The sequence below is a fragment of the Lepidochelys kempii genome, chromosome 2 (genome assembly GCF_965140285.1).
Source record: "Lepidochelys kempii isolate rLepKem1 chromosome 2, rLepKem1.hap1, whole genome shotgun sequence".
In the NCBI taxonomy this organism is placed as follows: domain Eukaryota; kingdom Metazoa; phylum Chordata; order Testudines; family Cheloniidae; genus Lepidochelys; species Lepidochelys kempii.
Window position 1 is genome coordinate 97,423,003 of NC_136381.1, and position 24,658 is coordinate 97,447,660.

Genomic DNA, 24,658 nt, shown 5'->3' on the forward strand with positions numbered 1-24,658 from the left:
ATTTAAAAATTTTTTTTCTTTGCCCTCCTGCTGTATGAAAGACTCACAAATAAGTGGAGAAATGGACTATATATAAAATTCTCAAATGGACAAAGTAAACAAAGAAAAGTTTTGCTTCTGTAATTAAACATTAAAGTCTATTAGTACACGACACCTGACAAAAGTGTGATTTTTAAGTTGATGATGTCCCTGTAAAAGCAACAATTGCTTAAAATGATTGTTCTTTTTGATCTATTAGCTGTCATACATTCTATCTTAGCACAAACTTCATGATTACAAACAGTCTTAAACAAACTAAAGTCCTAGAATACTGGTCCTGAAAGGACTCTTGGCTAGTCCTTTCATACTGTAATGACTTAATACTGAACAACTCTGCTTGTTCTTTCATATTAATTTGGCTTTTGCAGAGAGGTTTTCAGATTGCCTGATTTATAACAGCGGACTACAGTAGCCCACCAGTTGTGTGTGATAATTTCTGAGAAGCAGCAGGATTTGTCATTTCAAGGAGAAAAAATGAATATGAATACTGCATAGTTCTGTGTCATTGTACAGATGTTTTAAGTAGTACAATATAAGAAAACACACACTTTAGCATATTAAGAAATTCAATTACAAAGGTCCTAAAGCAACTTTATTTCAAATATTTCAAATCTTATGGAGCATGTAAATAATTTAAAATGTTAATTTCTGTTATAACTGAGCCAGACCCTTGAAAGGTGTGTTGTATATTGTCATAGACAGCACCATTCTACAATTCTGTGCAGTTTTGTGGAAACAATATATTTTGCAGGAGCACAACAGCCATACCACAGGGTATACAAAAGTTTGCTAAAGACCTTTACTGCCTTGCTACAGTCTACAGATTAAAAAGCAGAGTGGAAACTTCCGAGACCTGTGGAGTCTATTGATGTTGTATCTATTGATGCAAGCAGGAGCATTCTCTCATCACCCCTCAGACTTCTGGATCATTTTCCAACCTGAGCACAAACTTTTAAAGCACTGAGGTCCTTATCTTGATATCAGCACACACATGAATAGTCCCACTGCTGGATAGAAGCCCAAGTATGGCAGGATTAATACCTCTTGTCCTGTCGAAAAGAGGACCTGGCAGAGTCCAGTTGGCTGTACTGACCAGAAACCAAAAGTCCGGTCACTGTGGGTGAGGGAGTGGGGTGGATTGGAGGGAAGTGGCAGCCTCTCACCCAGCCCTGAGGAGTCAGCTCCCGTGGCAGCATGCATGCACTGATGTGGGTGGCCCCTTTAAAGGAGCACTGTTTGCAGGGCTGCAGTGGAGGACAGAATGTGGGGGCTCATGGCGAGTGGGGTGAGGGGCTCCCAGCAGGCATGGAACTTTCCCCAGGAGGGAAGGAACGCGAGCTGCAGCTGTCAGGCAGCTCTGGGGTTTGGGAGGGCTCGAATGGGCGGGTAAGGGGACTGCTGGGCAGGCAGTGCAGAGGGAGGCTGCTGTGCAGGAGTACTGAGTCCTAGCTTGCAAGCAGGGGTGCCTGGCTGCTCCTGAGAGACCACAGCACTCATCTGACCTGCACTTCCAAGTGGCCTGCTGGAACTGGGGTTTGCAAGTCCCTTGGGACTGCTCATGTTGGAGTTGCTCGGGGGTTAGAGAGACGTTGCTGGGACTGGAATCTGTTTGTTAGGCATTAAAGCTGCAGAGGGCTTGGCAGACTTTGTAAAGGGGGAGAGGTAGAAGAATAAGTGGGGCAGGGCCTCGAGGGAAGAGGCGGAGCAGGGCCTCTGTGAAGAGAGATGGGATAGGGGGGTCCTGTTTTCAGACATTAGAAAGTTGGCAACCCTACTTGTGCACTATTATTTCAGTCAAGTCAGTTAATAGTGGCTAGGTTGGGAGGCAGTTGGGCATAGAGGACACACATGTTTGCACTTTTTAAATAATAAATGGTACAGTCAGAGAGCTGGTCAGGGAATGATTATTTTTCCTCCTGAAAAAAAAAATTTCTAAACAAAATGGTTTAATTTTTGTTGAAAACCTTTTTGATAAAAGTTTGACAAAAACAAGTTGCTCAAAAAGTTCCATTCATTGAAAAGTCCTTTTTTGTCAATATTTTATGGATTTTGTTGCCAGCTTTAATATTTGACTTGATCGTTCTCTCTCCATCCTTTACACAGTGGAGGGAGATAAAAGGGGTGAACAGTGAGGTGACAAAGTTTGCAGATGATACAAAATTATTCAAGATAGTTAAATCCAAAGCAGACTGCAGAGTTACAAAGGGATCTCACAAAGTTGGGTGACTGGGCAACAAAATGGCAATTTCAATTCAATGTTAATAAATGGAAAGTAATGCACATTGAAAAAAAAATCCCAACTATACATACAAAATGAAGGGGTCTAAATTAGCTGTTACCACTCAAAGAGGTCTTGGAGTCTTGGTGGATAGTTCACTGAAAACATCTGCTCAATGTGCAGTGTCAGTCAAAAAAGCGAACAGAATGTTAGGAACCATTAAGAAAGGGATAGATAATAAAAAAATAAAATATCATAATGCTGCTATATAAATCCATGGCATGCCCACACCTTGAATATTGTGTGCAGTTCTGGTCACCCCATCTCAAAAAGGATATATTAGAATTTTAAAAAATACAGAGAAGGGCAACAAAAATTATTAGGGGTATAGAACTTCCATACGAGGAGAGGTTAAAAAAACAGGGACTGTTCAGTTTAGAAAGAGAGACAAGTAAGAGGAGAATATGACAGAGGTCTATCAAATCATACACGCTGTGAAAAAAGGCATTATGGGCCTCTCCGCATAACACACAAACCAGGGTTCAACCTATGAAATTAATAGGCAGCAGGCTTAAAACAAACATAAGGAACTATTTCTTCACACAACACACAGTCATCCTGTGAATCTCCTTACCAGGGGATGCTGAAAAGGCCAAAAATACTACTGGCTTCAAAAAAGAATTAAAAGATAGGTTCATGGAGGATAGGTCGTCAATGGCAATTAGCCAGGGTGGTCAGTAAGGAAACCGCATCCTCTGGGTGAGTCTAAACCTGTGACTGCCAGATGCTGAGGTTGGCTGACAGGGGACAGATCACTCAATAGTTGCTGTGTTCTGTTCATTCCCTCTGAGAAGGGAGACAGAATACTGGTCTAGATGGACCACTGGTCTAACCCACTATGGCCATTCTTATACATCACTTGTCTGCGTGGGCCTTGACCCTGCATAGCTCAGACTAGGTGAATCATACTGCAAGTTTGGGGCCGAAGACTGAAAACTCTTGACAGCAGCTGTTCAGCACAACAGGTTCTTGATCCTGGTTGGAGCCTTTGAGCATTTCCAAAACAAATATTAAAAATGTCAACTGCCAACATGAAACTGATCTGCAATGCTTGTAGATATTTCTACAAGCATACAGCCCAAGATACTTGTGTTATTTGCTGTTTTGTTGAAAAGAATGGAGTATTGTCACCATATTTTTGAAGTTACCTTCAGTTGTAAAATTGTTCTTTTCTCCCTTCCCCCCGCCCCCAAGATATGAGCAGCACTCATTTTATTGCACATGAGTGGCTAGCAGGGGCTTTTGCTACTGAGGGTTTTCAAAAGGCTGTCAGATTATCTGCTGATCTGCGGTTTTTTCAGTAGCATGGGTAATGCACAGACCCCTTTCATTATTTCTCTACATTGTTGGAGTTTTACTCTACAAGTTGCAGGATATACTTTTATTTGCAAAAAGCTGAGAGCATTTGCAACCTCCCTTTCTAAAACAGCGACATCCAGTGCGAGAAACCTCCTCACAACTAAAGACCAAATATTTTCCATGCTTTATCTGATCCCATTTAATCCATGTAAATACATGGAGTTATTTATTAGACTTACACAGAAATCTTGCTGGTGGTTTTCAGTGGACTATTTGTTCAAGGAAATATTTTATAGCATACTTTGTCTTGATTTTACACATTGCCAAGTGGAAGAACTAGTCTAGGTTTAGTGTTACCGCTAAAAAAAAAAAAACCACTTATTAAATTAAGAGCCCTTTATTTATTTAGATGGATATTTTAAGGCTATGTAAGGAAGAAAGTAGATACAAAAAAAACATGAGAATGTGGAGTGAATAAACAGCATCCTCAAAACTTCCATTGCTAGTTAGTAGAAAGGTTGTAGCCCAAGATAGCCCAAATGTTGCCCAGATGAAAGCTGCAGTGGCAATCTATCAGTAGCCCACCTAATATATGTGTGTGTATATATAGATAGATGTAGATATATAAAACAGAGCAGACTGCAGCCATCTTCATTACATAATTTTGGTGCAACCTGATGAAATTACAGGTCCCACCTTAATCAGAGAAGAAAAATTATAATTAAATGAAATGCATTTCCTGGGTTTGATGATAAAGCAAACCATTGCTTGGTGTTTATCACTGAAGGCTTCATGGGATAAGGGCTGTTAGCCAACATTTCTTAGAAATGCTCTCTCCAATACTTAAAATTCTATGTTTCAGAGTAACAGCCGTGTTAGTCTGTATTCGCAAAAAGAAAAGGAGTACTTGTGGCACCTTAGAGACTAACCAATTTATTTGAGCATGAGCTTTCGTGAGCTACAGCTCAATTCATCGGATGCATACCGTGGAAACTGCAGAAGACATTATATACACACAGAGACCATGAAACAATACCTCCTCCCACCCCACTGTCCTGCTGGTAATAGCTTATCTAAAGTGATCATCAAGTTGGGCCATTTCCAGCACAAATCCAGGTTTTCTCACCCTCCACCCCCCCCCCCCCCCACACACACAAACTCACTCTCCTGCTGGTAATAGCCCATCCAAAGTGACCACTCTCCCTACAATGTGCATGATAATCAAGGTGGGCCATTTCCAGCACAAATCCAAACACACACACACACACAAACTCACTCTCCTGCTGGCAATAGCTCATCCAAACTGACCACTCTCCAAGTTTAAATCCAAGTTTAACCAGAACGTCGGGGGGGGGCGTAGGAAAAAACAAAGGGAAAATAGGCTACCTTGCATAATGACTTAGCCACTCCCAGTCTCTATTTAAACCTAAATTAATAGTATCCAATTTGCAAATGAATTCCAATTCAGCAGTTTCTCGCTGGAGTCTGGATTTGAAGTTTTTTTGTTTTAAGATAGCGACCTTCATGTCTGTGATTGCGTGACCAGAGAGATTGAAGTGTTCTCCGACTGGTTTATGAATGTTATAATTCTTGACATCTGATTTGTGTCCATTTATTCTTTTACGTAGAGACTGTCCAGTTTCACCAATGTAAATGGCAGAGGGGCATTGCTGGCACATGATGGCATATATCACATTGGTGGATGTGCAGGTGAACGAGCCTCTGATAGTGTGGCTGATGTTATTAGGCCCTGTGATGGTGTCTCCTGAATAGATATGTGGGCACAGTTGGCAACGGGCTTTGTTGCAAGGATAGGTTCCTGGGTTAGTGGTTCTGTTGTGTGATATGTGGTTGCTGGTGAGTATTTGCTTCAGGTTGCAGGGCTGTCTGTAGGCAAGGACTGGCCTGTCTCCCAAGATTTGTGAGAGTGTTGGGTCATCCTTCAGGATAGGTTGTAGATCCTTAATAATGCGTTGGAGGGGTTTTAGTTGGGGGCTGAAGGTGACGGCTAGTGGTGTTCTGTTATTTTCTTTGTTAGGCCTGTCCTGTAGTAGGTGACTTCTGGGAACTCTTCTGGCTCTATAAATCTGTTTCTTCACTTCCGCAGGTGGGTATTGTAGTTGTAAGAAAGCTTGACAGAGATCTTGTAGGTGTTTGTCTCTGTCTGAGGGGTTGGAGCAAATGCGGTTGTATCGCAGAGCTTGGCTGTAGACAATGGATCATGTGGTGTGTCCTGGATGGAAGCTGGAGGCATGTAGGTAGGAATAGCGGTCAGTAGGTTTCCGGTATAGGGTGGTGTTTATGTGACCATTGTTTATTAGCACTGTAGTGTCCAGGAAGTGGATCTCTTGTGTGGACTGGACCAGGCTGAGGTTGATGGTGGGATGGAAATTGTTGAAATTATGGTGGAATTCCTCAAGGGCTTCTTTTCCATGGGTCCAGATGATGAAGATGTTATCAATATAGCACAAGTAGAGTAGGGGCTTTAGGGGACGAGAGCTGAGGAAGCGTTGTTCTAAATCTGCCATAAAAATGTTGGCATACTGTGGGGCCATGCGGGTACCCATAGCAGTGCCGCTGATCTGAAGGTATACATTGTCCCCAAATGCAAAATAGTTATGGGTAAGGACAAAGTCACAAAGTTCAGCCACCGTGACATTATCGGGGATAGTGTTCTTGACGGCTTGTAGTCCATCTTTGTGTGGAATGTTGGTGTAGAGGGCTTCTACAGCCATAGTGGCCAGGATGGTGTTATCAGGAAGATCACCGATGGATTGAAGTTTCCTCAGGAAGTCAGTGGTGTCTCGAAGGTAGCTGGGAGTGCTGGTAGTGTAGGGCCTGAGGAGGGAGTCTACATAGCCAGACAATCCTGCTGTCAGGGTGCCAATGCCTGAGATGATGGGGCGCCCAGGATTTCCAGGTTTATGGATCTTGGGTAGTAGATAGAATATCCCAGGTCGGGGTTCCTGGGGTGTGTCTGTGCGGATTTGATCTTGTGCTTTTTCAGAAAGTTTCTTGAGCAAATGCTGTAGTTGCTTTTGGTAACTCTCAGTGGGATCATAGGGTAATGGCTTGTAGAAAGTGGTGTTGGAGAGCTGCCTAGCAGCCTCTTGTTCATATTCCGACCTATTCATGATGACAAGAGCTCCTCCTTTTTCAGCCTTTTTGATTATGATGTCAGAGTTGTTTCTGAGGCTGTGGATGGCATTGTGTTCCGCACGGCTGAGGTTATGGGGCAAGTAATGCTGCTTTTCCACAATTTCAGCTCGTGCACGTCGGCGGAAGCACTCTATGTAGAAGTCCAGTCTGCTGTTTCGACCTTCAGGAGGAGTCCACCTAGAATCCTTCTTTTTGTAGTATTGGTAGGGAGGCCTCTGTGGATTAGTATGTTGTTCAGAGGTATTTTGGAAATATTCCTTGAGTCGGAGACGTCGAAAATAGGATTCTAGGTCACCACAGAACTGTATCATGTTCGTGGGGGTGGAGGGGCAGAAGGAGAGGCCCCGAGATAGGACAGCTGCTTCTGCTGGGCTGAGAGTATAGTTGGATAGGTTAACAATATTGCTGGGTGGGTATGGCCCACCTTGATTATCATGCACATTGTAGGGAGAGTGGTCATTTTGTATAAGCTATTACCAGCAGGAGAGTGAGTTTGTATGTGTGGTTTTTGGAGAGGGGTGAGGGGGTGAGAGAACCTGGATTTGTGCAGGAAATGGCCCACCTTGATTATCATACACATTGTGAAGAGAGTGGTCACTTTGGATGGGCTATTACCAGCAGGAGAATGAGTTTGTGTGTGGGGGGGTGGAGGGTGAGAAAACCTGGATTTGTGCTGGAAATGGCCCAACTTGATGATCACTTTAGATAAGCTATTACCAGCAGGACAGTGGGGTGGGAGGAGGTATTGTTTCATGGTCTCTGTGTGTATATAATGTCTTCTGCAGTTTCCACAGTATGCATCCGATGAAGTGAGCTGTAGCTCACGAAAGCTCATGCTCAAATAAATTGGTTAGTCTCTAAGGTGCTACAAGTACTCCTTTCCTTTTTTTAAAATTCTATGTATGTGATGTGTTACAGTTAAGTTACACACAGGTGTTAACCTACTGGTGTCTCAAGTATTTTCATATTGGTATGTCAGCCATTTTAGTAAAATACTGGGCCAACTAAGCAGAAGACTTAGGCCATTTTATATTAGGTAGGAGGGGACATTAGGAAGGCCAGTGAAACCTGACCTATTCTCTTCTATGCACTAACGGGTACTGTCTCATTACTGTCCCAGAAGGAAGTGATCAGATCTATAAATGGATTTTTGACTGTCAGTATCAGAGATAGCAGTAGGAGCTACTCAAAGTAGATATCCAGCTTTGATACATATTAAAGTTATCTAACTGGTTAATAGAAGCTGTTAATTTGGCATTTTGGCCTGTCACTATCCAAAGTGAACTAGAGTAAAATTAAATCACAGAACCATATTGTCATTATAAAACTCACTAATATTTGCTTTCCATCTTCACCAGTAGATACAAGTGACCATAGTAAAAATACTTTAGCTTCATCATCATGTTTGATTGACTTAATTTTTTTTCCAGAAGAAAAACAGAGGACCAAGGACTGAAATTTTTCCAAAGGGTCAATATATACACATATTCTAAGGGCCTGAATGGTTTTGCTTACATCAGCAAGACTATAAAGCTTTATCATCACATAAACAAGACCCTTACATATTGTTCTTAATTACCCTCTACTGAAATTAACATCAGAATACCATTGTGAAAATTTAAGAGGATTATGGAATTTTTAAAAATTGAAATGGAGGTTCAAAATCAGCTAAAGAACTTAAAAAGCACAAATATTAACTCAAAGCAGGGGTGAAAGTAATATTAAATACTTATAGGACTGGTGCTTGGCTCTGGGCCTCAGGCAGAAGGGGTGGGGCTGGGTGTCAGCCTCCCTCAGCCAGCCCGTCTGTGCTGCCTGGCCTGCGCCGCCCAGGGCTCTGTCAGCGATTTAAAAGGGCCAGGGCTCCCGGACACCACTACTGCAGCAGAGTCCAGAGTCCCAGGCCAGCTGCTTCTTTTGCCTGCCCCCTTCCCCGTCGGTCCTGCCAGTAAGGTCTGTAATATAATTGAAATAGAAAGGTTTAACTTTGCAGTGTGCCAGGTGAGAGCAGGGTAAGAAAACAGCATATTTCCTCGCCTGACGGGGAAGCAGAAATTATTTCCCATTTCTACCAAGTAGCAGAGCTGGTCAAAAATTTTCCAGCTGGTACAGAACACCTATGCCTATCTCCTCCATGGTTTAGGCTGCCATGAGCACAACAGACTCTCCAAATCTCAAGTCTCTCTACTAACTTCTAGTCCGTTTCAGAGGCCAATCTAAAGACTTAGTCTTAATCTTCAAAACAATTCATGGACCAAGCCCCAATTATGTTAAATACTGAATTTTAAATAGCAGAACTGCTGAAACAGTTGCACCCTTCTGAGAATGCAGATGACAAAGTCTAAGATGAAGCATGTGAGAGCTGGGGACAAAGCAGTCACAGTTGAGGAGATCCAGCTATGGAATGAATTTGCAGCAGAGATTAAATTAGTACCATCTTCTGAGATGCCGCAAAACATTCAAAACCACCTGTCCCCCAGAACAAGTAAGGGAAATTTCTGCCTTACCTGGGAATTTTGAGAGTCTTCGCAACAGGATGTTTTTCCTGTCACCATTGCAACTGCAGGCATATCAGATCTTTGGCTCTGAGCCTATGCTTTGAACCACTTCTCAGGAAGAACCCCCCAGAGTTACAGTATTTTCCAGCATTGGAAGTTAACTATATAAAAGTTTTAAAGAGCTAGTTAACTGAAACCTTTTGCAGCAGAACCTTGACATGAATTTTAGGGTTTCCCTGGAGCAATAATGAAAAGTTGTGGTTTTACAGGAGAAAAAAATATCACTTCCCAACCAGCTCTACCATATTATACATATATACAGGTTTTGTATTAAAAAAGTTAACATAATGGGCATAGAGGACAAACTGCCTCCCAACCTAGCCACTATTTATTGACTGGAATGCAACAATAATGCACAAAAATGGCAATTTATCAATCCTAGTATAGGTTGGCTTCTGCCTTGCAGTGGGACTACACAAGTGTTAGTGTTCAAAACTAGGGTCTCAGGGCTTTAAAAGTTTGTACTCAAGCTGGCAAATGACCCACAAGTTTCAAATGTGATGAGATAGTGCTCGTGCTTGCTTGTAGATTCCACATCAGTACTGTTTCAAGTTTCTACTCTGCCCTCTAATTTGAGTTTGCACAGGGTCAGAGAATCTGCTACTTTGTAATTTCAGAGCATTAATGTGTGGCAATGATAGTTCAAGTCCATAAGCAAACGGTAGCCTGGTGGTATGGCTGGTGTGCACCTGCAAAATATATTGTTTTCAGAAAAACTGCAACCACAGAATTGCACCAAAAAGAAAAAAAAAAAAAAGAAGCCAGCTTATGTTACCATACTACTTCCGTCTCTCTTCTGAAACAAATGTGGTCTTGAATTACAAAATAGATGCTGGAGTTTTGTGAGGGGCTGTAATTGGCCCTTCTAATTGCTCGCTCAAAACCATATTTCAGAAGATTTGGCTTGTGTGTCCTGCATAGCATAACAAGGCAAGGAAAGACATACATTCCTTTCACTTGCAAGGGAGGGATGATATGGCATTTAGGAATACCCATGTACAAGTTACAAGTCCAAAAAGAGAGTACTCTGTATTGAAAATGCTTCTTCTTGTAGCAGAAACTAAAGGTTTCTCTGGATGACTCTCCATATCTTCAGTAGCAGTCCAGGATATTTATTTTCATATTCTGAAGTTTTGGAACAATAATGCGGCAATGGCATATTTCAGTATTTTCCCCTAGAATATTCATCTGACAACATACACAGGGCTGAGTTGCTGTATTGAAGTTTTGCCTGAATGATGATCTCCTTCAGCTGGTGTAACTATGTCCTTTATCAAGGAGACCACAGCAGGCTTAACTACAGGCAGAGTAATAAGAACTAAAAGATATTCAAGCAGGTATTTACAGGGAATTTCTACTCCACCTTAATCACACCATCATAAACGAGGTGAGGAAGAATTACAGGGTTGTTGGGTTTTTTTGGCATTTTGTTTTCTGAAAACAAACACCTACAAAGTTATATCCCCATTCTCACGTAATTCTGGGAAGCTTAATTGAGAGTCTGAGTTCTCATCCAAAGCTCCAGCTTTAGAGATTTCTTCTTCCCTTCAGAGGAATAGAGGGGAGGGATCTCTCAAGAGAAGGTTTACATCTTTGTGCTGCCCCTTTAAGAGCTGCTTGTGAGGAATATGCTTCACCAGTCACTATGTCAAACACCTGGAAAAAAAAGTGGACGGGCCCCATGAGGGACAGAGTGCATTATCAGGAAGATTGTGAGACTGTCTGCAGACATGTACCCTGAGGAAACCAGTAGCCACTTTATAACCTCCTGTAGAACCCCTGGAGACTGGGAGGGAAGAGGAGGTAGGGTCTGTCTCCCAAAGAAGGGGATATGATTCACTTTATGCCATGCTCCCTGTTGCTGGGGCCAGGCTGAGTGGGAACTGATCACACAAAATGAGTGCTGGACAAATGACGCATTGGTATCAGGGTGGTCACAAGGGCTGGCACCTTTCATGTTTGCTGAGGCCTGGCTGCCTGTGGAAAACCGCTTGTAGGAAGAGGGGCTAGAATACTTTGTAGTATTCTCAACCGTCTCAGCACAGATTTTGCTTGCATGCTGGCTGGGAGCAGGAATTCCTTCCTGGTTGCTAAGGGGAGACCTCTTCCCAGAGATTCAGGAGACTCCAGTGAACCTTTCCTGCTGGCCCTAGAAGCTGTGGGAATAGGAATCCCATGCCTAGGAGACATGCTAGAGTTACTCTTGCACTATTAAATTAAACAAAACAGTGGCCCTGTTACAGGCCACTGATTCTGGCTTGCTCTCAGTGAACGGAACTTCACTGTCTCAGCATTGACCGAGACTGGAGCCAGGTTTCTCTATCTCTGACTGCCATTTCTGAGGGGGCAGGGAGGAGAGCCTACAGCCCTTAAAACCCTCCTCAGAAAGCCAAAAAGGGGTTTTTCTTTGTTTTTTAGATTGGCCATTCTCAGGAGAAAAAAAAATGAAGCCAATGAAGAAACTCAGAGACATTTAATTAAAAATCTTTTTTTAGAAATCCTCTGCAAGTTCTGCTGCAGTGGGAGATCCGGGGTCTGCCGCATGGGCTGCTTGGAAGCAGAGAATTCTGGGGATGTTTTCATGAGGAGCCCAGGCTCAAAGCAAAGATCTGGTCTGCCTCCAGTTGTCGTGGGGACAGGAATGCCTGATTGTGAAGGCTGACACGGAGGGGGCTCGGAATTACATCACTGACACCTTCTATCCTACCCTCCCCCGTCCAAAAATAATCCCCCATAGTACAAGAAAATTAACATACAAAAAACAAAATAAAAAACCCACTCAAAATATCACCCCCCATCATCAAAATATATCAATCTTTACTCCCCAAAAGACCCAGAGATGCCACAGAGTCCACTAAGAACTTTGCTATTGCTATCAATTTTATAAGATAGAGGCTCCTACACTGACAGGAAGCAGCATTAGTCTGTACACAAACACACCCAGTATGTATAATGTAGATATTTACTGCTTCCATCATAGAAGGTGATGTGACCTTGCCAACAAGAGTTTAATTACACACTCTAACCACTTATTTTGTGGGGGTGACTGTGCCATCCGAGTTGGCTGAATAAGCCTTGTTCAGTATGGAAAATTGATTTTATAATGAAATTTGATGTTTTCAGAAGCTTGTAACTTATAAGTACAACAAGTTCGTTATAGCACTCTCTAAAAACATAAGATTTCTGTGTCAGGGTGTAATTTATTGTCATTGTTAACATTTAAAAATATTTTAAGATTTATTATTTTCTTAGAAATAATTATGTTTATACAGCCCGTTTCACTCACCGCTGTGGCATCTCCTTGTGGTTGGGTCTGGGGATTAGTTCTTGCTAGGTTTGGCACCCCCTTCCGTTGGCCATTCAGTTGCGGTAGCGGTCTCTTCTCCAATACTTCACAGCACTCCCTCTTTGTGGCTCAGCCCTCCGACTAGGTCTTGATCTAGTTTTCCCCCTCTGGGGTATCAAAAGTTCCTTTGGACTGTCTGTATACTGGCCCATGCAGTCCTCCATGTCAATTCCCAGTCTATGCCACTTTCCCAGTGATTCCCTTCTCTATCCCAGCCCAGGGACCCTATCCTCAGCAGCCAAAGTGTACACAGTCAACCTTTGCTGCTTTTTTCCTGGGCTTCTTCCTACTCTGCCTTCCACAGGGTTTCCTTACAACTCCTCTGACTAAACCTCTTATGTGAGGGACAGGAGAATCCCAGGGTTTCCTCACACCCACCTCTCTGTGCCCAGAGTGACTGCAGAATCTCTCCCTGCAGCACCCCTTTCAATTTCCTAGTTTTATACAAGCCCAGTCTGTTCCTGCCCAGCTTGGCTTCATCTTCAATTAGAGCTTGTCAGTCAAGCCTGACTTTCCCCCAGGTGCAATCTATAAGGTTAACTGGCCTCATCTCAGCCACCTTAACTCCATCAGGGCTGGCATGGGGTGAACACCCCACCACATACTCTCCCCATCAAGACTGCAACTGTCAGGGGTATGGATTCCCCCAACCCTGCATTTACCAGAGTTGTGCCCGGAGGTCATTTCGCTCTTGCTCCAATTCACTCATCAAGAGAAACAGTTTCCCCCTCTTCCATGGTGTACCACTACTTTTCGTTCTGATATTCTAGGTCTTGTACAGCTACTTGTAAGGTCTGCTCTGCAGCTACTGCCTTCTCTTGTAGCCCCTTCCCTTGCTTTGCAGACTCTCTCTCAGGATCTGGGTTCTAAACATATACTGGCTAATCTCTGTTTTTATCCCTGCCTCCTTCAGGTTTGTCTTCGTAAGAACCTTTCTCCCCTTCAGTTCCTTCTCACGCTCTGTCATCACAGCCTTCTCTACTATATCTGTGCCAATGCTGCAGTCTCCAACTTTCTTCAGTCCCCCAGTTAGGACCCTGCACTTCTCTTGGACACATTTCTGCTTCTTACGAGGGCAATGTCTCCTCACATGTCACAATTCCCCATAGAACAAACAGGCACACCCCCTTCCAACTCTCCCAGCACGTTAGATGCCTTAGGGCTTTCTTGCATTCCCATCTCCAGTGTAAGGCTTCTTATCCCCATACAGTTAGGGTCACTTTTTTTTTGCATGTCCCCATAGGCATAAAGCTTCCTTGGCTGCACTGCTGACCTAAGAACCTCTTTTCTCTTCCCAGCCTCTGAAGTCTCTGCTAATTTCCTCCCGCAAGAGCCTATATAAATTCTGCTGTTCCCCAAGCCTCAAACAGCTCTACAAGTATAACTGTGCTTCCCACTATCTCTGCTGCTCCAGGGACCTGTGTAAGTAGCACCGGGATCCCCTTTTGTTGCCAGCCCCCTTAAATGGGAGAGTGTAGCTGCCTTCTGGAAAGGCAGCTTCCATACATGACCCCATTATCTTTCTCCCTGTTCTTCCACTGCAACCTCTCACACTCACCTTGGGCGAGTCATGGGGGCAACAGTCATGCCTGCATTCTCCATCAAATTGTGACAGGGTTCACTCACTGCTGGGGTGCCCCCACGTGGCTGGGTCTGGGGATTAGCTCGTGCCTGGTTTGGCACCCTCCTACCATCAGTGATTCTATGGCTGTGATGGTCTCTTTTCTCATACGTCACAGAACTCCGCCTTTGTGGCTCAGCCCTCCAGCTAGGTCACTATCTAGTCTTCCCCTTCCTGGGTATAAAAGTCCCTCTTGGACCAACTCCTGTCTGTACACTGGCAGTCCTTCATGCCAATTCCCAGTTTGTGCCACTGCCCCACTGATTTGTAGGGAAACCCACGTGTGGCCTATATGGTTAATTGGCTCCTTCTGAGCCACCTTAACCCCTTTAGGGCTTGTATGGGGTGAACCCCCATCACAGCTTACAATAGGTTTGCACGGTTAAATGATACATATGCTCCCATCAATTAGAAGATTGTTAGATTTTACCTTAAGGGTAAATGTGTGTAAGAATATCAGATCAGTTAACTGATAAACAGGGATAATGATATTACTGCCTTTGTAAAGTGCTTTGAGATCTACTGATGAAAGCCAGGTATTATTTTGCTTATGAATTTTCAGTAATTTCCATCTTAAGTCTAAGTCTGTACAGTGGTCTCTAAGTTTGTACAAGTAGCTCTAAGGGCCCTCATACAGGAAGTCTGACAGAAATATATGTGGTTTCTTCAACCATTTCCTATAAAGAGATGCAGATGAACGTTTGGTGAACCACTACATGTCTGTTACATGTTCTCTGATTTTGTTAAATATTTAGCTTCCATGATAGCAATGTATTAGAATGTTACCAACAGGGCACTTTTTAACGTGAGTTATTAGTATACACTGGTTGAAAATAACAGCATGAGAGTGAACTTTAGAGAGAGCAGAGAAAAAAACCTTTTCCTACTGCATGAAAACATCTTCATTCTCTGACAAATTCTACTTCAAGAATTTTAGCCAGCTTTAGCACAAATTTGGACCTGTAGACCTAGATTTCCTAGGCCTTATTTACCTTAATCATAATAGAGAACAGTTAAAACTGCCTCCCATTATTGCTTCATAAATAAAATGTTGAGAAATATAAAGCATTTGTCTGGCTGTGGATTTGAGATATACAAATTAACAGAGTAAAATTTGCTACAGCAACAAATATAACCTGAGTCTACCTGCATTTTACAATAGGAGTAACTGGATAAAGAAACACAAATAGCTTAATAAATTCAAAATTATATATTAAAAAGGAGATCCAATTCTATTACATCCATGTTGTACTCTACCTGGATTTGAGTGAAATTTTTCTTAGACTGTGTGTTAGACATATCAATATCAGATGCCAATTAGACAAAAGAACCCTTGTCTGTGCAGAATTTAAAAGTTTAGAATGTAGACAGATCATTTGTCACAATGCTTGTAATCTTCAGACAGGTCCTCCTTTGAGCTGAGAAATCTTGTATGGTTTTTATTTCTTGAATGTGCACGTGTGATTCTTTCCTCACAATAGTGAAGAGCTTTTCAATTTCTGTACCTCTACAGAGAAAATATATTTTTTTATATCAACCAAATACAACTGGCTTTTGAATTAGCTAGATAACTCATCACTCTTTTCTCTGCCTTATTGGATCCACATGGTAAACTTCAGAAAAAAATATTTTTAAATTGATATAACAGCTTTCTTTTTGCTCCTCCTAAATGCATAATAAATTCCTTATGTTTAAAATTAATAAATTTGGCAGTGAAAGACCTGGCTTTCTGTCTGTCTCTGTCAGATGAGGTGGGAGAGTTGACATTTTATGTGCCTATTCATTAGTTGCTTTTTCAGAAAAATCTTTAAACAATAGATTCTGAAGGAAAGCAGTAATGTCTGAAGTTTCCAGTTCCTTGGGGAATCATAAAGTACATATATTATAACTGTGGTGATGACTTTCTACATAATCTACTTTATCCATTAGAGACTGTAGTCCTGACTCTCCACTGCTTTGCATTTTGTGCAGTCATTTATACTTATTCAAAGTGGGTGTAAAACACTACTAGGTCAGAATGACAGCATTTCACAGCAGCTTCGCCAGGATAAATGACTATGCAATTTGCAAGGTAGTGGAGAATCAGGCCTTGATGATCTAAAGGACTTCTTTTCTCCTTTCAGGAAAATCACCCAGGATTTTGCTGATTTTCATCTGAGCCACTACTGTCCTGATAGAGAGCTAACCCAACGTTATCTGCATCATGGCAATGTCTATTATTATGTTATAAAGTTGCACAGTTTTATTATTATTGCCAGAGTATAATTTCAAAAATAAGCAAAGACAGATCAGTTTTCAAAAGTGCTACGGTCTTTTGTGGTCTGGTCTGGAGGAAAAGTAGGACAGTTAAAAATGGAGACTCAAATCTCTGCTTCAGGTGTTTCTTAGAGGTTTGTTCATGCTTAATTGTGTGTCAGTTCTCCCTGGGGGACTCATGAAAACACCATGTGTACCTAGGGAGAAGCAAAGCAGCCCTGTAATGGATCTCAGAAGCACTTGCAATGGAGCTCTCAGCCACACACTACATGGTGACACTCTTTCCACTTGCTGATGTTCCTGAATGTATCTAGAATTTATTAGGAAAACCATGATGATATGACTGACATGATAGCAGTTTAAGGATACACAGACCTGCCTAACAGTCTAATCTCTTCAAGGTAGCACTTTGCCTCTGTGGTTTTTGCAAAGCACTAGAACTCTACAAGTAATAAACACAGTTTCTGGAAGTGCCTCTTACAATGTTGTAATTATAACTTTTCCATTCTGATTTCCAACAGAAGAGCCTGAAACACTTGCACAGACATAAGAGCTGCTATGTTAACATAACTGTCATGGCAATATCAATAGGGACTTCTCTTGTACACATTTTGAAGTTAAGGTTCTAACTTTAAACTGAAAAATCCATGGGAAAAAACATCTGCTCACCTTCTCGTAACAGTTGTTCTTCAAGATGTGTTGCTCATATCCATTCCAATTAGTAGTGTGCGCACCACATGCACAGTTGTCAGAAAGTTTTTCCCCTAGCAGCACCCGTCAGGTGGGCTATGGAGCCCCCTGGAGTGGCGTCTCCATGGCGGTGAAAATAGGTCCCTGCTGACCCGCTGCCTCCTCAGTTCCTTCTTGCTGGCTACTCCGACAAAGGGGAAGGTGAGTGGGTTTGGAATGGACATGAGCAACACATCTCAAAGAATGACAGTTACAAAAAGGTGAGGATCCGTTTTTCCTTCTTCGAGTGCTTGCTCATATCGGTTCCAATCAGGTGACTCCCAAGCCTTACCTAGGCAGTGGGCTCAGAGTTATGGAATCACAGACTGGAGTACTGCTCTGCCGAATCATCTCTGGTGTGCTGGGTAATCGCATAGTGAGCGGTGAAAGTGTTCATTGAGGAGTACGTTGCTGCCCTGCAGATCTCTTGAATCAGCATCTGGTCCAGGAATGCCATTAAGGAGGCCTCACTCCTTGTGGAATCTGCCATGAGTGCTGGCACATTGGCCAATTCGTAACAGGTGCGGATGCAGGAGGTGATCCACAATGAGATCCTCTGCGATGAGTCTGGAAGACCTTTCATACGATCTGCCGACATCACAAACAACTGGTTCAATTTTCAGAACAGCTTCGTGCATTTGTTGTAAAGGTGAGCACTCATCAAATGTCCAGTAAGTGGAGTCTTTGTTCCTGGCTGCTCGCATTAGGTTTAGGTTAAAAAACAGGCAGGAAAATGTCCTGATTGGAGTGAAATTGGGACACAACCTTTGGAAGGAAAGCAGGGTGAGGTCTAAGCTGCACCTTGTCCTTAAAGAAAACTGTGTAGGGAGGGGCGGAGGTGAGAGCCTTACGTTCTGAGGCCCTCCTTGCTGGAGTAATGGTGACTAGAAAGATAATCTTCCATGATAGGTACAGAAGCAAACAGGTCCCCAGTAGTTCAAATAGGGGCCCCATCAGTTTGGAAAGAACCAGATTGAGGTCCCACGCAGGCATCGACTGCTGAATCTACAGTGTCCAGTGAGGCCTGTAATGAGGTCCGTGCCACTGCCTTGCCCACTTCAACAATAACCCCAAGCTCCTCCCTGAACTCCGTGGGTACTAGGTCCCTGAATTTTAGCATGGAGTTCCAGGAATTGAAGTGTACCTGCTCAGGATTGCCTGCTGGTAGGCAATCCTGAGTTGTAAAACCTGAGTTCTGGTCGAATAGACCTTGCATCCGGAAAGGTCCAGTCGTTTAGACTCCTTTGATTTGGGGGTTAGACTGTGCTGCCTCGCCTCTCTCATTTGTTCTGTGGGGCCAAAGTTGACGGCGTTGGCTCATGAACCTTCGGTGGCAGGTACTCCTCTGTAGGATGCACCCCAATGGCAGCTTCCAGGACAGCAGACCTTGGTGTAGGGGGTCAGTCCCTGTCCTGTTTCCAGTGCTGCTTCTGTGGCACCGGAGAATGAGATTGGTACCTTGCAGTCTACACCGGCTTTGGTGCCGGGGAGTGACGGTGCCGAGGATCTCTGTGCCCAGAGTCCTGCCTTGGCACCGCTTCTTTTACAGAGGCCAGAGCGCGCCGCACAGAAGAACTCGGTGCCAGATTCTGCCATGCCGAGGTTTCAGATCTGCCTCCATGAGGAGCTGTTTTAAACTAAAGTCCCGCTCCTTCTGAGTTCTGGGACAGAACCCTTTGCAAATCTTGCACCAGTCTGTCTGGTGTGCCTCCCATAGATACTTGAGGCAAGAATCGTGGGGGTCGCCTGTTGGCATGGGCTTGTGGCAAGACTTGCAGGGCTTAAATCCTTGGGATTGAGGCATGCCCCGAATCCCAAGGGAAACAGGAAAGTTGGGGTGGGGAAGAACCCCACCTTCCACTCCTATATACTAACAAAATAACTATAAGTAAGGCTATGATTTTGTCATGGACATTTTTAGCAAAAGTCACAGACAGGTCACGGGCAATTAACAAAGATTCACAGGAGCCGTGACTTGTCCCTGACTTTTACTAAAAATGTCTATGACAAAACAGGGAGGGAGGAGGGTCCAGCACCCTGCACTCCTGTGGCTGGGAGCTGGCACCCCTGCCCTGTGGCTGGGAGAGACCTTCACCTGTGGCGCCTAGAGAGCTGTGGGGGATCCCCTACCGCTTGCTGTGGCTAGGGAGCTGTGGGGGCTAGGGAACTGCCAGGGGATTACCCCCCACCGTCCGCAGCCCCAGCAGCTGGGGAACTGCCGGGGGATTCCCCCACACCGCCGGTGGTAGCAGCTCCAGGCCACCGCGGGAGGTGGGGGAACCCTGCAGTTCCCAGCAGCTGCGGGCTGAAGTCTCAGAGGTCTGCGGAAGTCATAGATTCCGTGACTTCCGCGACCTCCATGACCAAATCGCAGCCTTAACTATAAACTATGAAACTATGAAAACGTTATACACTGAACTACAGAAGAACTTGCGAAAGCAAGCCGCAATTCCAACAACTGTCACGGGCAGCAAGAAGAGACTGAGGCAGCGCTGGGGTCGGCAAGGTCATACATTGAGTGCCATGGAGGCGCCACTCCAGAGGGCTCTACAGCTGACCCAATGGGTGCTGCTAGGGGGAAAACTTTCCCATGACTGTGCATGTGGCACACACACAACTAACTGGAATCGATATGAGCAAGCACTTGAAGAAGAATTAAGATTTACTCTTGCTATTCGACACCTAGCCATTATGATATACCAGGTTATCTCAGCATAGCAGATGTAAAAATTCACATATCCCTTTTTTAAGTGAGAAGTTTTATTTCTTCCTTTTTCATGTTTTAAACTCATCTATAAATTATGATCCACAACCAAGATTTATTTTAATAAAAAAAACTTTATTTAGATGGGCTCAAACCAACCACTAATATTTTCCAGTAATAGTTTCAACACATAATTTAATAAAATTATTAATTTCCCATACCATTTCCTTCCCCCCTCCCATGTTCTCATTCTCCTTTTGCATTTCCCAGATGCAGTATCACCACAATTTCCCATTGGGAATACAGTATATGCAGTCTCAACCATATTCTATGTTATTTCTTTGGCGTTAGGTGATCATTTTTCCCAAAGACGTAGTAAATTTTTTCTGTGACACGATGCCTCCACAAATCTCAGCATTAGAGGTCTTTCCTTTAAATTCCAGTCTTCCATGGAGTAAGCAATCCACCTTCAATAATGAGAACTCACCAACAGTCATTATCTATTGAGAAGTCTCACTAGATTCTCTAGACATTTTAAGTGATAGGCTTTTAGCTGGTTTCCTTCTGGCTGCGAAAGAGCTAAAAAGGAAAAAAAAAAAAAAAACCAAGACTTCAGAGCTTTTCTGTTACCTTTCAATATTTCACGTACTCGGACTTCAAAGGTTACATCAAACCCACAGATTCAAGAGACTCTTGCTAATGCACACATTTTATAATCTGCACAACAAATTGGTAGTCGTGTTCCCCTCAAATATTTTACAGTAATATCCTGTACTGGCATTTCATATTGCTGTCTTTGTTTCTACACAAAAGACATTACAAAACATTTACTAATACAATACCCTTGGAAATTTCCAATCAACTGGGACAAGGAAGGCAAACGAGCCTTTCCTCAGGCTCCAACCAGTGTATCCTTGGCAGTTGCCTCAGCATGAATGAGACTGTGCTTCTACTACAACTTCTCCAGAGCACAGGGTAGAGTGGGGAAGGACAAAGCTAAAACAAGGCTAGTAATGCACTTCAGAAGTCGAGCCACGAACACTCTGAAAGGATTTCTATGGTGCCCCAACCAGTACATTCCCACTCGCTCCCCTAGTTGGAAGCCTGGTCAGCCTTGTAAAATCATGAAAGCTTCCCAGGCCAGCCTAGTAGATATATTTTCCTGAGGTAAGTTTTCCTGGCAACTGTGTATAATTGCAAAGGGTTATAATTAAAATTTAACTAATCTGTGAAAATAAGTAGTACAATCTAGGGCTAATAGGTGCTATGGTAATAAAAATAATCAAAAAGAAAAGGAGTACTTGTGGCACCTTAGAGGCTAACCAATTGGTTAGTCTCTAAGGTGCCACAAGTACTCCTTTTCTTTTTGCGAATACAGACTAACACGGCTGTTCCTCTGAAACCTAAAAATAATCAACTTTATAATGCACCATCCTTGTATTAGTTACCTGCTAATGTGAAAAATTCAGTAATTCAAGGAGTTATTAGAATAATGAGGTATTATAATATCTCTAGCAACATATGCTGTTTTTATATAGCTCTATGGACGTACAATGTATAATGATTTTGCCAGGCAAACAAGACTTTCCAATCACAAGTACTTTAAACCTATTGAACCAATAGGCTGGAACAGTACAAACAGAATACACCACACAAATGAGTGGAAAGAAAACCACTGTACATTATATAGAACTTAAAATGTATTTTCTAACAGAGGACGGTCATCAGATATGCTGGCAAAAATCCATCTAATCAGGGCTAGTCTACTCCAAAATAAAACAAAAAATAGTCTAAATTTAGGAGCCATTTGCTGGCCACTCTGTCTTGTAAACAAATATGGCAATTTAGCCCCAATTGTGCAATGATGTGTGCGTGTACTGAGGAGCATGTACAGACTGACTGAACTCACTAGGAGTGCTCAGGTGCTTAAAGATAAGCATGCACATAAGTCTTTGCAGGAGCAGGGCCCCAATGAGACTGAGCAGAACAAACAAGCCTACATATTAGCTACTGTAGCTACAACCCCACTCTACAGTCCTGCTTAGAGAAATGTCCAATTAGACATGCTTTTAATCTTTTTTGGACAGCTTGCAAGAACAGTTATCTATTATGTAAAAGCTGTCCAAATTATAGCTAACTGCAACTTCTTAGAACAGTCAACATGCTTTTAAAAAGCCATCCAAAGTCAAAGTAAAAACCAGCCAATTTACAGAGCAGTACTGTCAGGATAGAACAGTATTCGGGTCTTCCCTGTGCAGCAGAATTCAGCAAGGTTAAGTGAGGTCAGTTCTAACTGGGCAGTGGTTGTCATCACCAAAATACAAGGTTTTAGCACAGAGAAAGTCTGGCTACAAAATCGTTTTGCTGCCATCACAATCAAATGTATCTCACAGACTAATCCTTAGCAATTACCACCTCACAAATCTTATTTACAATTTGGCACCAGAAGCTTTTTTTATTATTATTTTGAAAAAAGATGCCGAACAGCAAAGTACATGGTGAATTTAAAAGGATCAACAGAACCCAAAATTTTAGAAAAAACTTACAGCACAACAAAATGCTTCCTTTTTGTTGTACTGCAGAGCAATATAGTGTATTAATGATTTCTTTTCACAGAAAAATTACAGAATTGGCGGTTACTCCTTTGAGATGGAAACTAAATTCTCCAATAACTTACTTTTCTTCACTAAAGAATAAGCCTCATCTACTCTTCTCTTTATTGATGGATTCTTCAAAGTCACTTTTGCCTGTAGCACAAAGAAGAATAATCCAATAACTACATTTATTACCACATGCTGATGCTTTTAAAATCAGGCTGTCTTCAAACCACAGCTATTTTTTGGCAGCAAGCCAACAGAATATAGCATTCAAGAATTTAACAGTGCAACAAGTGATTATACCATCTTGTACACGGCATTTGTGAAAAATAAACAGGAGAGCAATGAATTGCAGCAATGATGGAACCCATTTCCCAAGCCATGGCTTGGTGTATCAGCAAGTACTGCTTGGAATATTAAATTGGCAAACACAAGTGACATTCTTGCAAACTTCATGGTAAAAAGCACAGTACAAAAAGGCATATATTGTGCGACTTCTAAAGCAATAAAAATGTCATATTGTAATCAGCATATATCAGAAGCTACATGATAACTTACAAGAACACGGTCATGTTACTTAGGTTCATGTGAAAAATAAGTTGACTCTCCTTTGTATATCTCCTCTGAAAGGAAAACTAGTGACTTAGTTTTAATTACAAATAATTTTAAAGGAAGTGAATCTTCCAGTGAGTAGGTTTTTGATTTATTTATTAAGGCCCCAATCCTGCAACTTGTTCTTTGGAAGTGGATCCCAGCATCTGTTTCATTCATTCCAATGGGATCTGCCAAGGCATGGGTGTCTGCCCAGGCTTAACAAGTTGCAGAATCGAGGCCTAATTTTATAACTGGACATAAAGGATACATTTTACAGGACATCTAACTTGTAGTAGATCAACATTATAGCAAAAATGTTATAAGGATATAACTGTTATTACTGCAGGTTAAGTGCTTTGATTTTTTTTTTTTTTTAAATTGGAAGCCTTTTCAAATACTAACCTTCTGATAATTGTGAAGCAAAGACCAAAGTGCAGCTGCTCCTATTCTCTGAGCAGTGAGGCTGTCACTTTCTAAACAGGCAGACAGCACTGCAATAGCTTTATCTAATGAAGAAAACAAAGGCATACACAAAGACTAGCAAAACACATTATGACAGATTTCCACCTATGAAATGTTTTTATTCTGGCAATTTGTCTCTATTTCTAGGATAAATATTGCTATGGCACAACAAGTGCAAAGTTCATATAATCAGATAGTTTAATATGAATAAGTACCTAGCATACCTGTAAGCAATATAAAATAATGTTAATAAATATAAGAAGCAAAATATAGTCTATACTAAAAATTAAGATTAAGCCATAAAAGAATGGACATTTTAAATTATAGCCACTACAATGTGCATAGCTGACTGTTGCACATAAATATTGAACCACATAAGAGATACTACATATTAAGCTGTTTTAAGAACACCTGATAGGCATATATACAATATTATATATACAGTACCAGTATCATTACCAGTACAATGGGGTAGAATTAAGACAGTCTGCCAATTTTTACAGTGGTTGCCACCTGCTTGATATCACTACTGTCACATTTTTTGCCTTATCCTTCTCAGATTCTCTCATCTCCAAAGTTTACCTCTGGGCTTTCAGTAGAATGAAAGTCATCTGGTCTATCTGTTCAGCACATCTGACTGCTCACTCCACAATACAAATGCATTGGGTAGACTATGGAGTTGAGTAATGATTATTTATCAAAGACACTCAACAATGATCTGGAAAAATTTGAGAACAGCTTCAGTTGGAAGCTACTGGGAACTTCATTACAGAAGAGTGGAACATCCTTTCTAAGTAGTCCTGGCCTCTACAAACTACCAAAGAGAACTCTTTCTATTTCCCTGCAGTAAGCATTTATGCTATATTCATCCCTATAGTATAGGAGTGGATCAGTATATCTGGAGAAAAGTGGCATGACTTGACATAAGAGGCACAGATTTCTGAGGGGTATAGGGAATATGCACAGTCTAAGTTTTGTCCAACTGAAAGACAGCTCTTATAACTAACTCATAAGAT

At 42.3% G+C, this 24,658-nt stretch overlaps 1 protein-coding gene across 10 annotated transcripts in view; it reads right to left on the reverse strand.

Moving 5' to 3' along the window:
• Positions 1–20,084: 20,084 nt before the first annotated feature.
• RTTN (rotatin) overlaps positions 20,085–24,658 on the reverse strand; it is a 145,464-nt gene continuing 140,890 nt past the window's right edge. For 5 of the 10 annotated variants that reach the window (XM_073331722.2, XM_073331720.2, XM_073331724.2 and 2 more), the window contains 3 exons: positions 23,583–23,686; positions 22,667–22,736; positions 20,086–20,568 (listed from right to left, as the gene is read on the reverse strand). In XM_073331722.2, coding sequence (XP_073187823.2) covers positions 20,486–20,568; positions 22,667–22,736; positions 23,583–23,686 — 257 coding nt within the window. In that variant the 3' untranslated portion in view covers positions 20,086–20,485. Of the gene's footprint in view, positions 20,569–22,666; positions 22,737–23,582; positions 23,687–24,658 lie in introns of those variants that run through there. The other 5 variants (XM_073331723.2, XM_073331721.2, XM_073331729.2 and 2 more) reach the window with 4 other exon arrangements.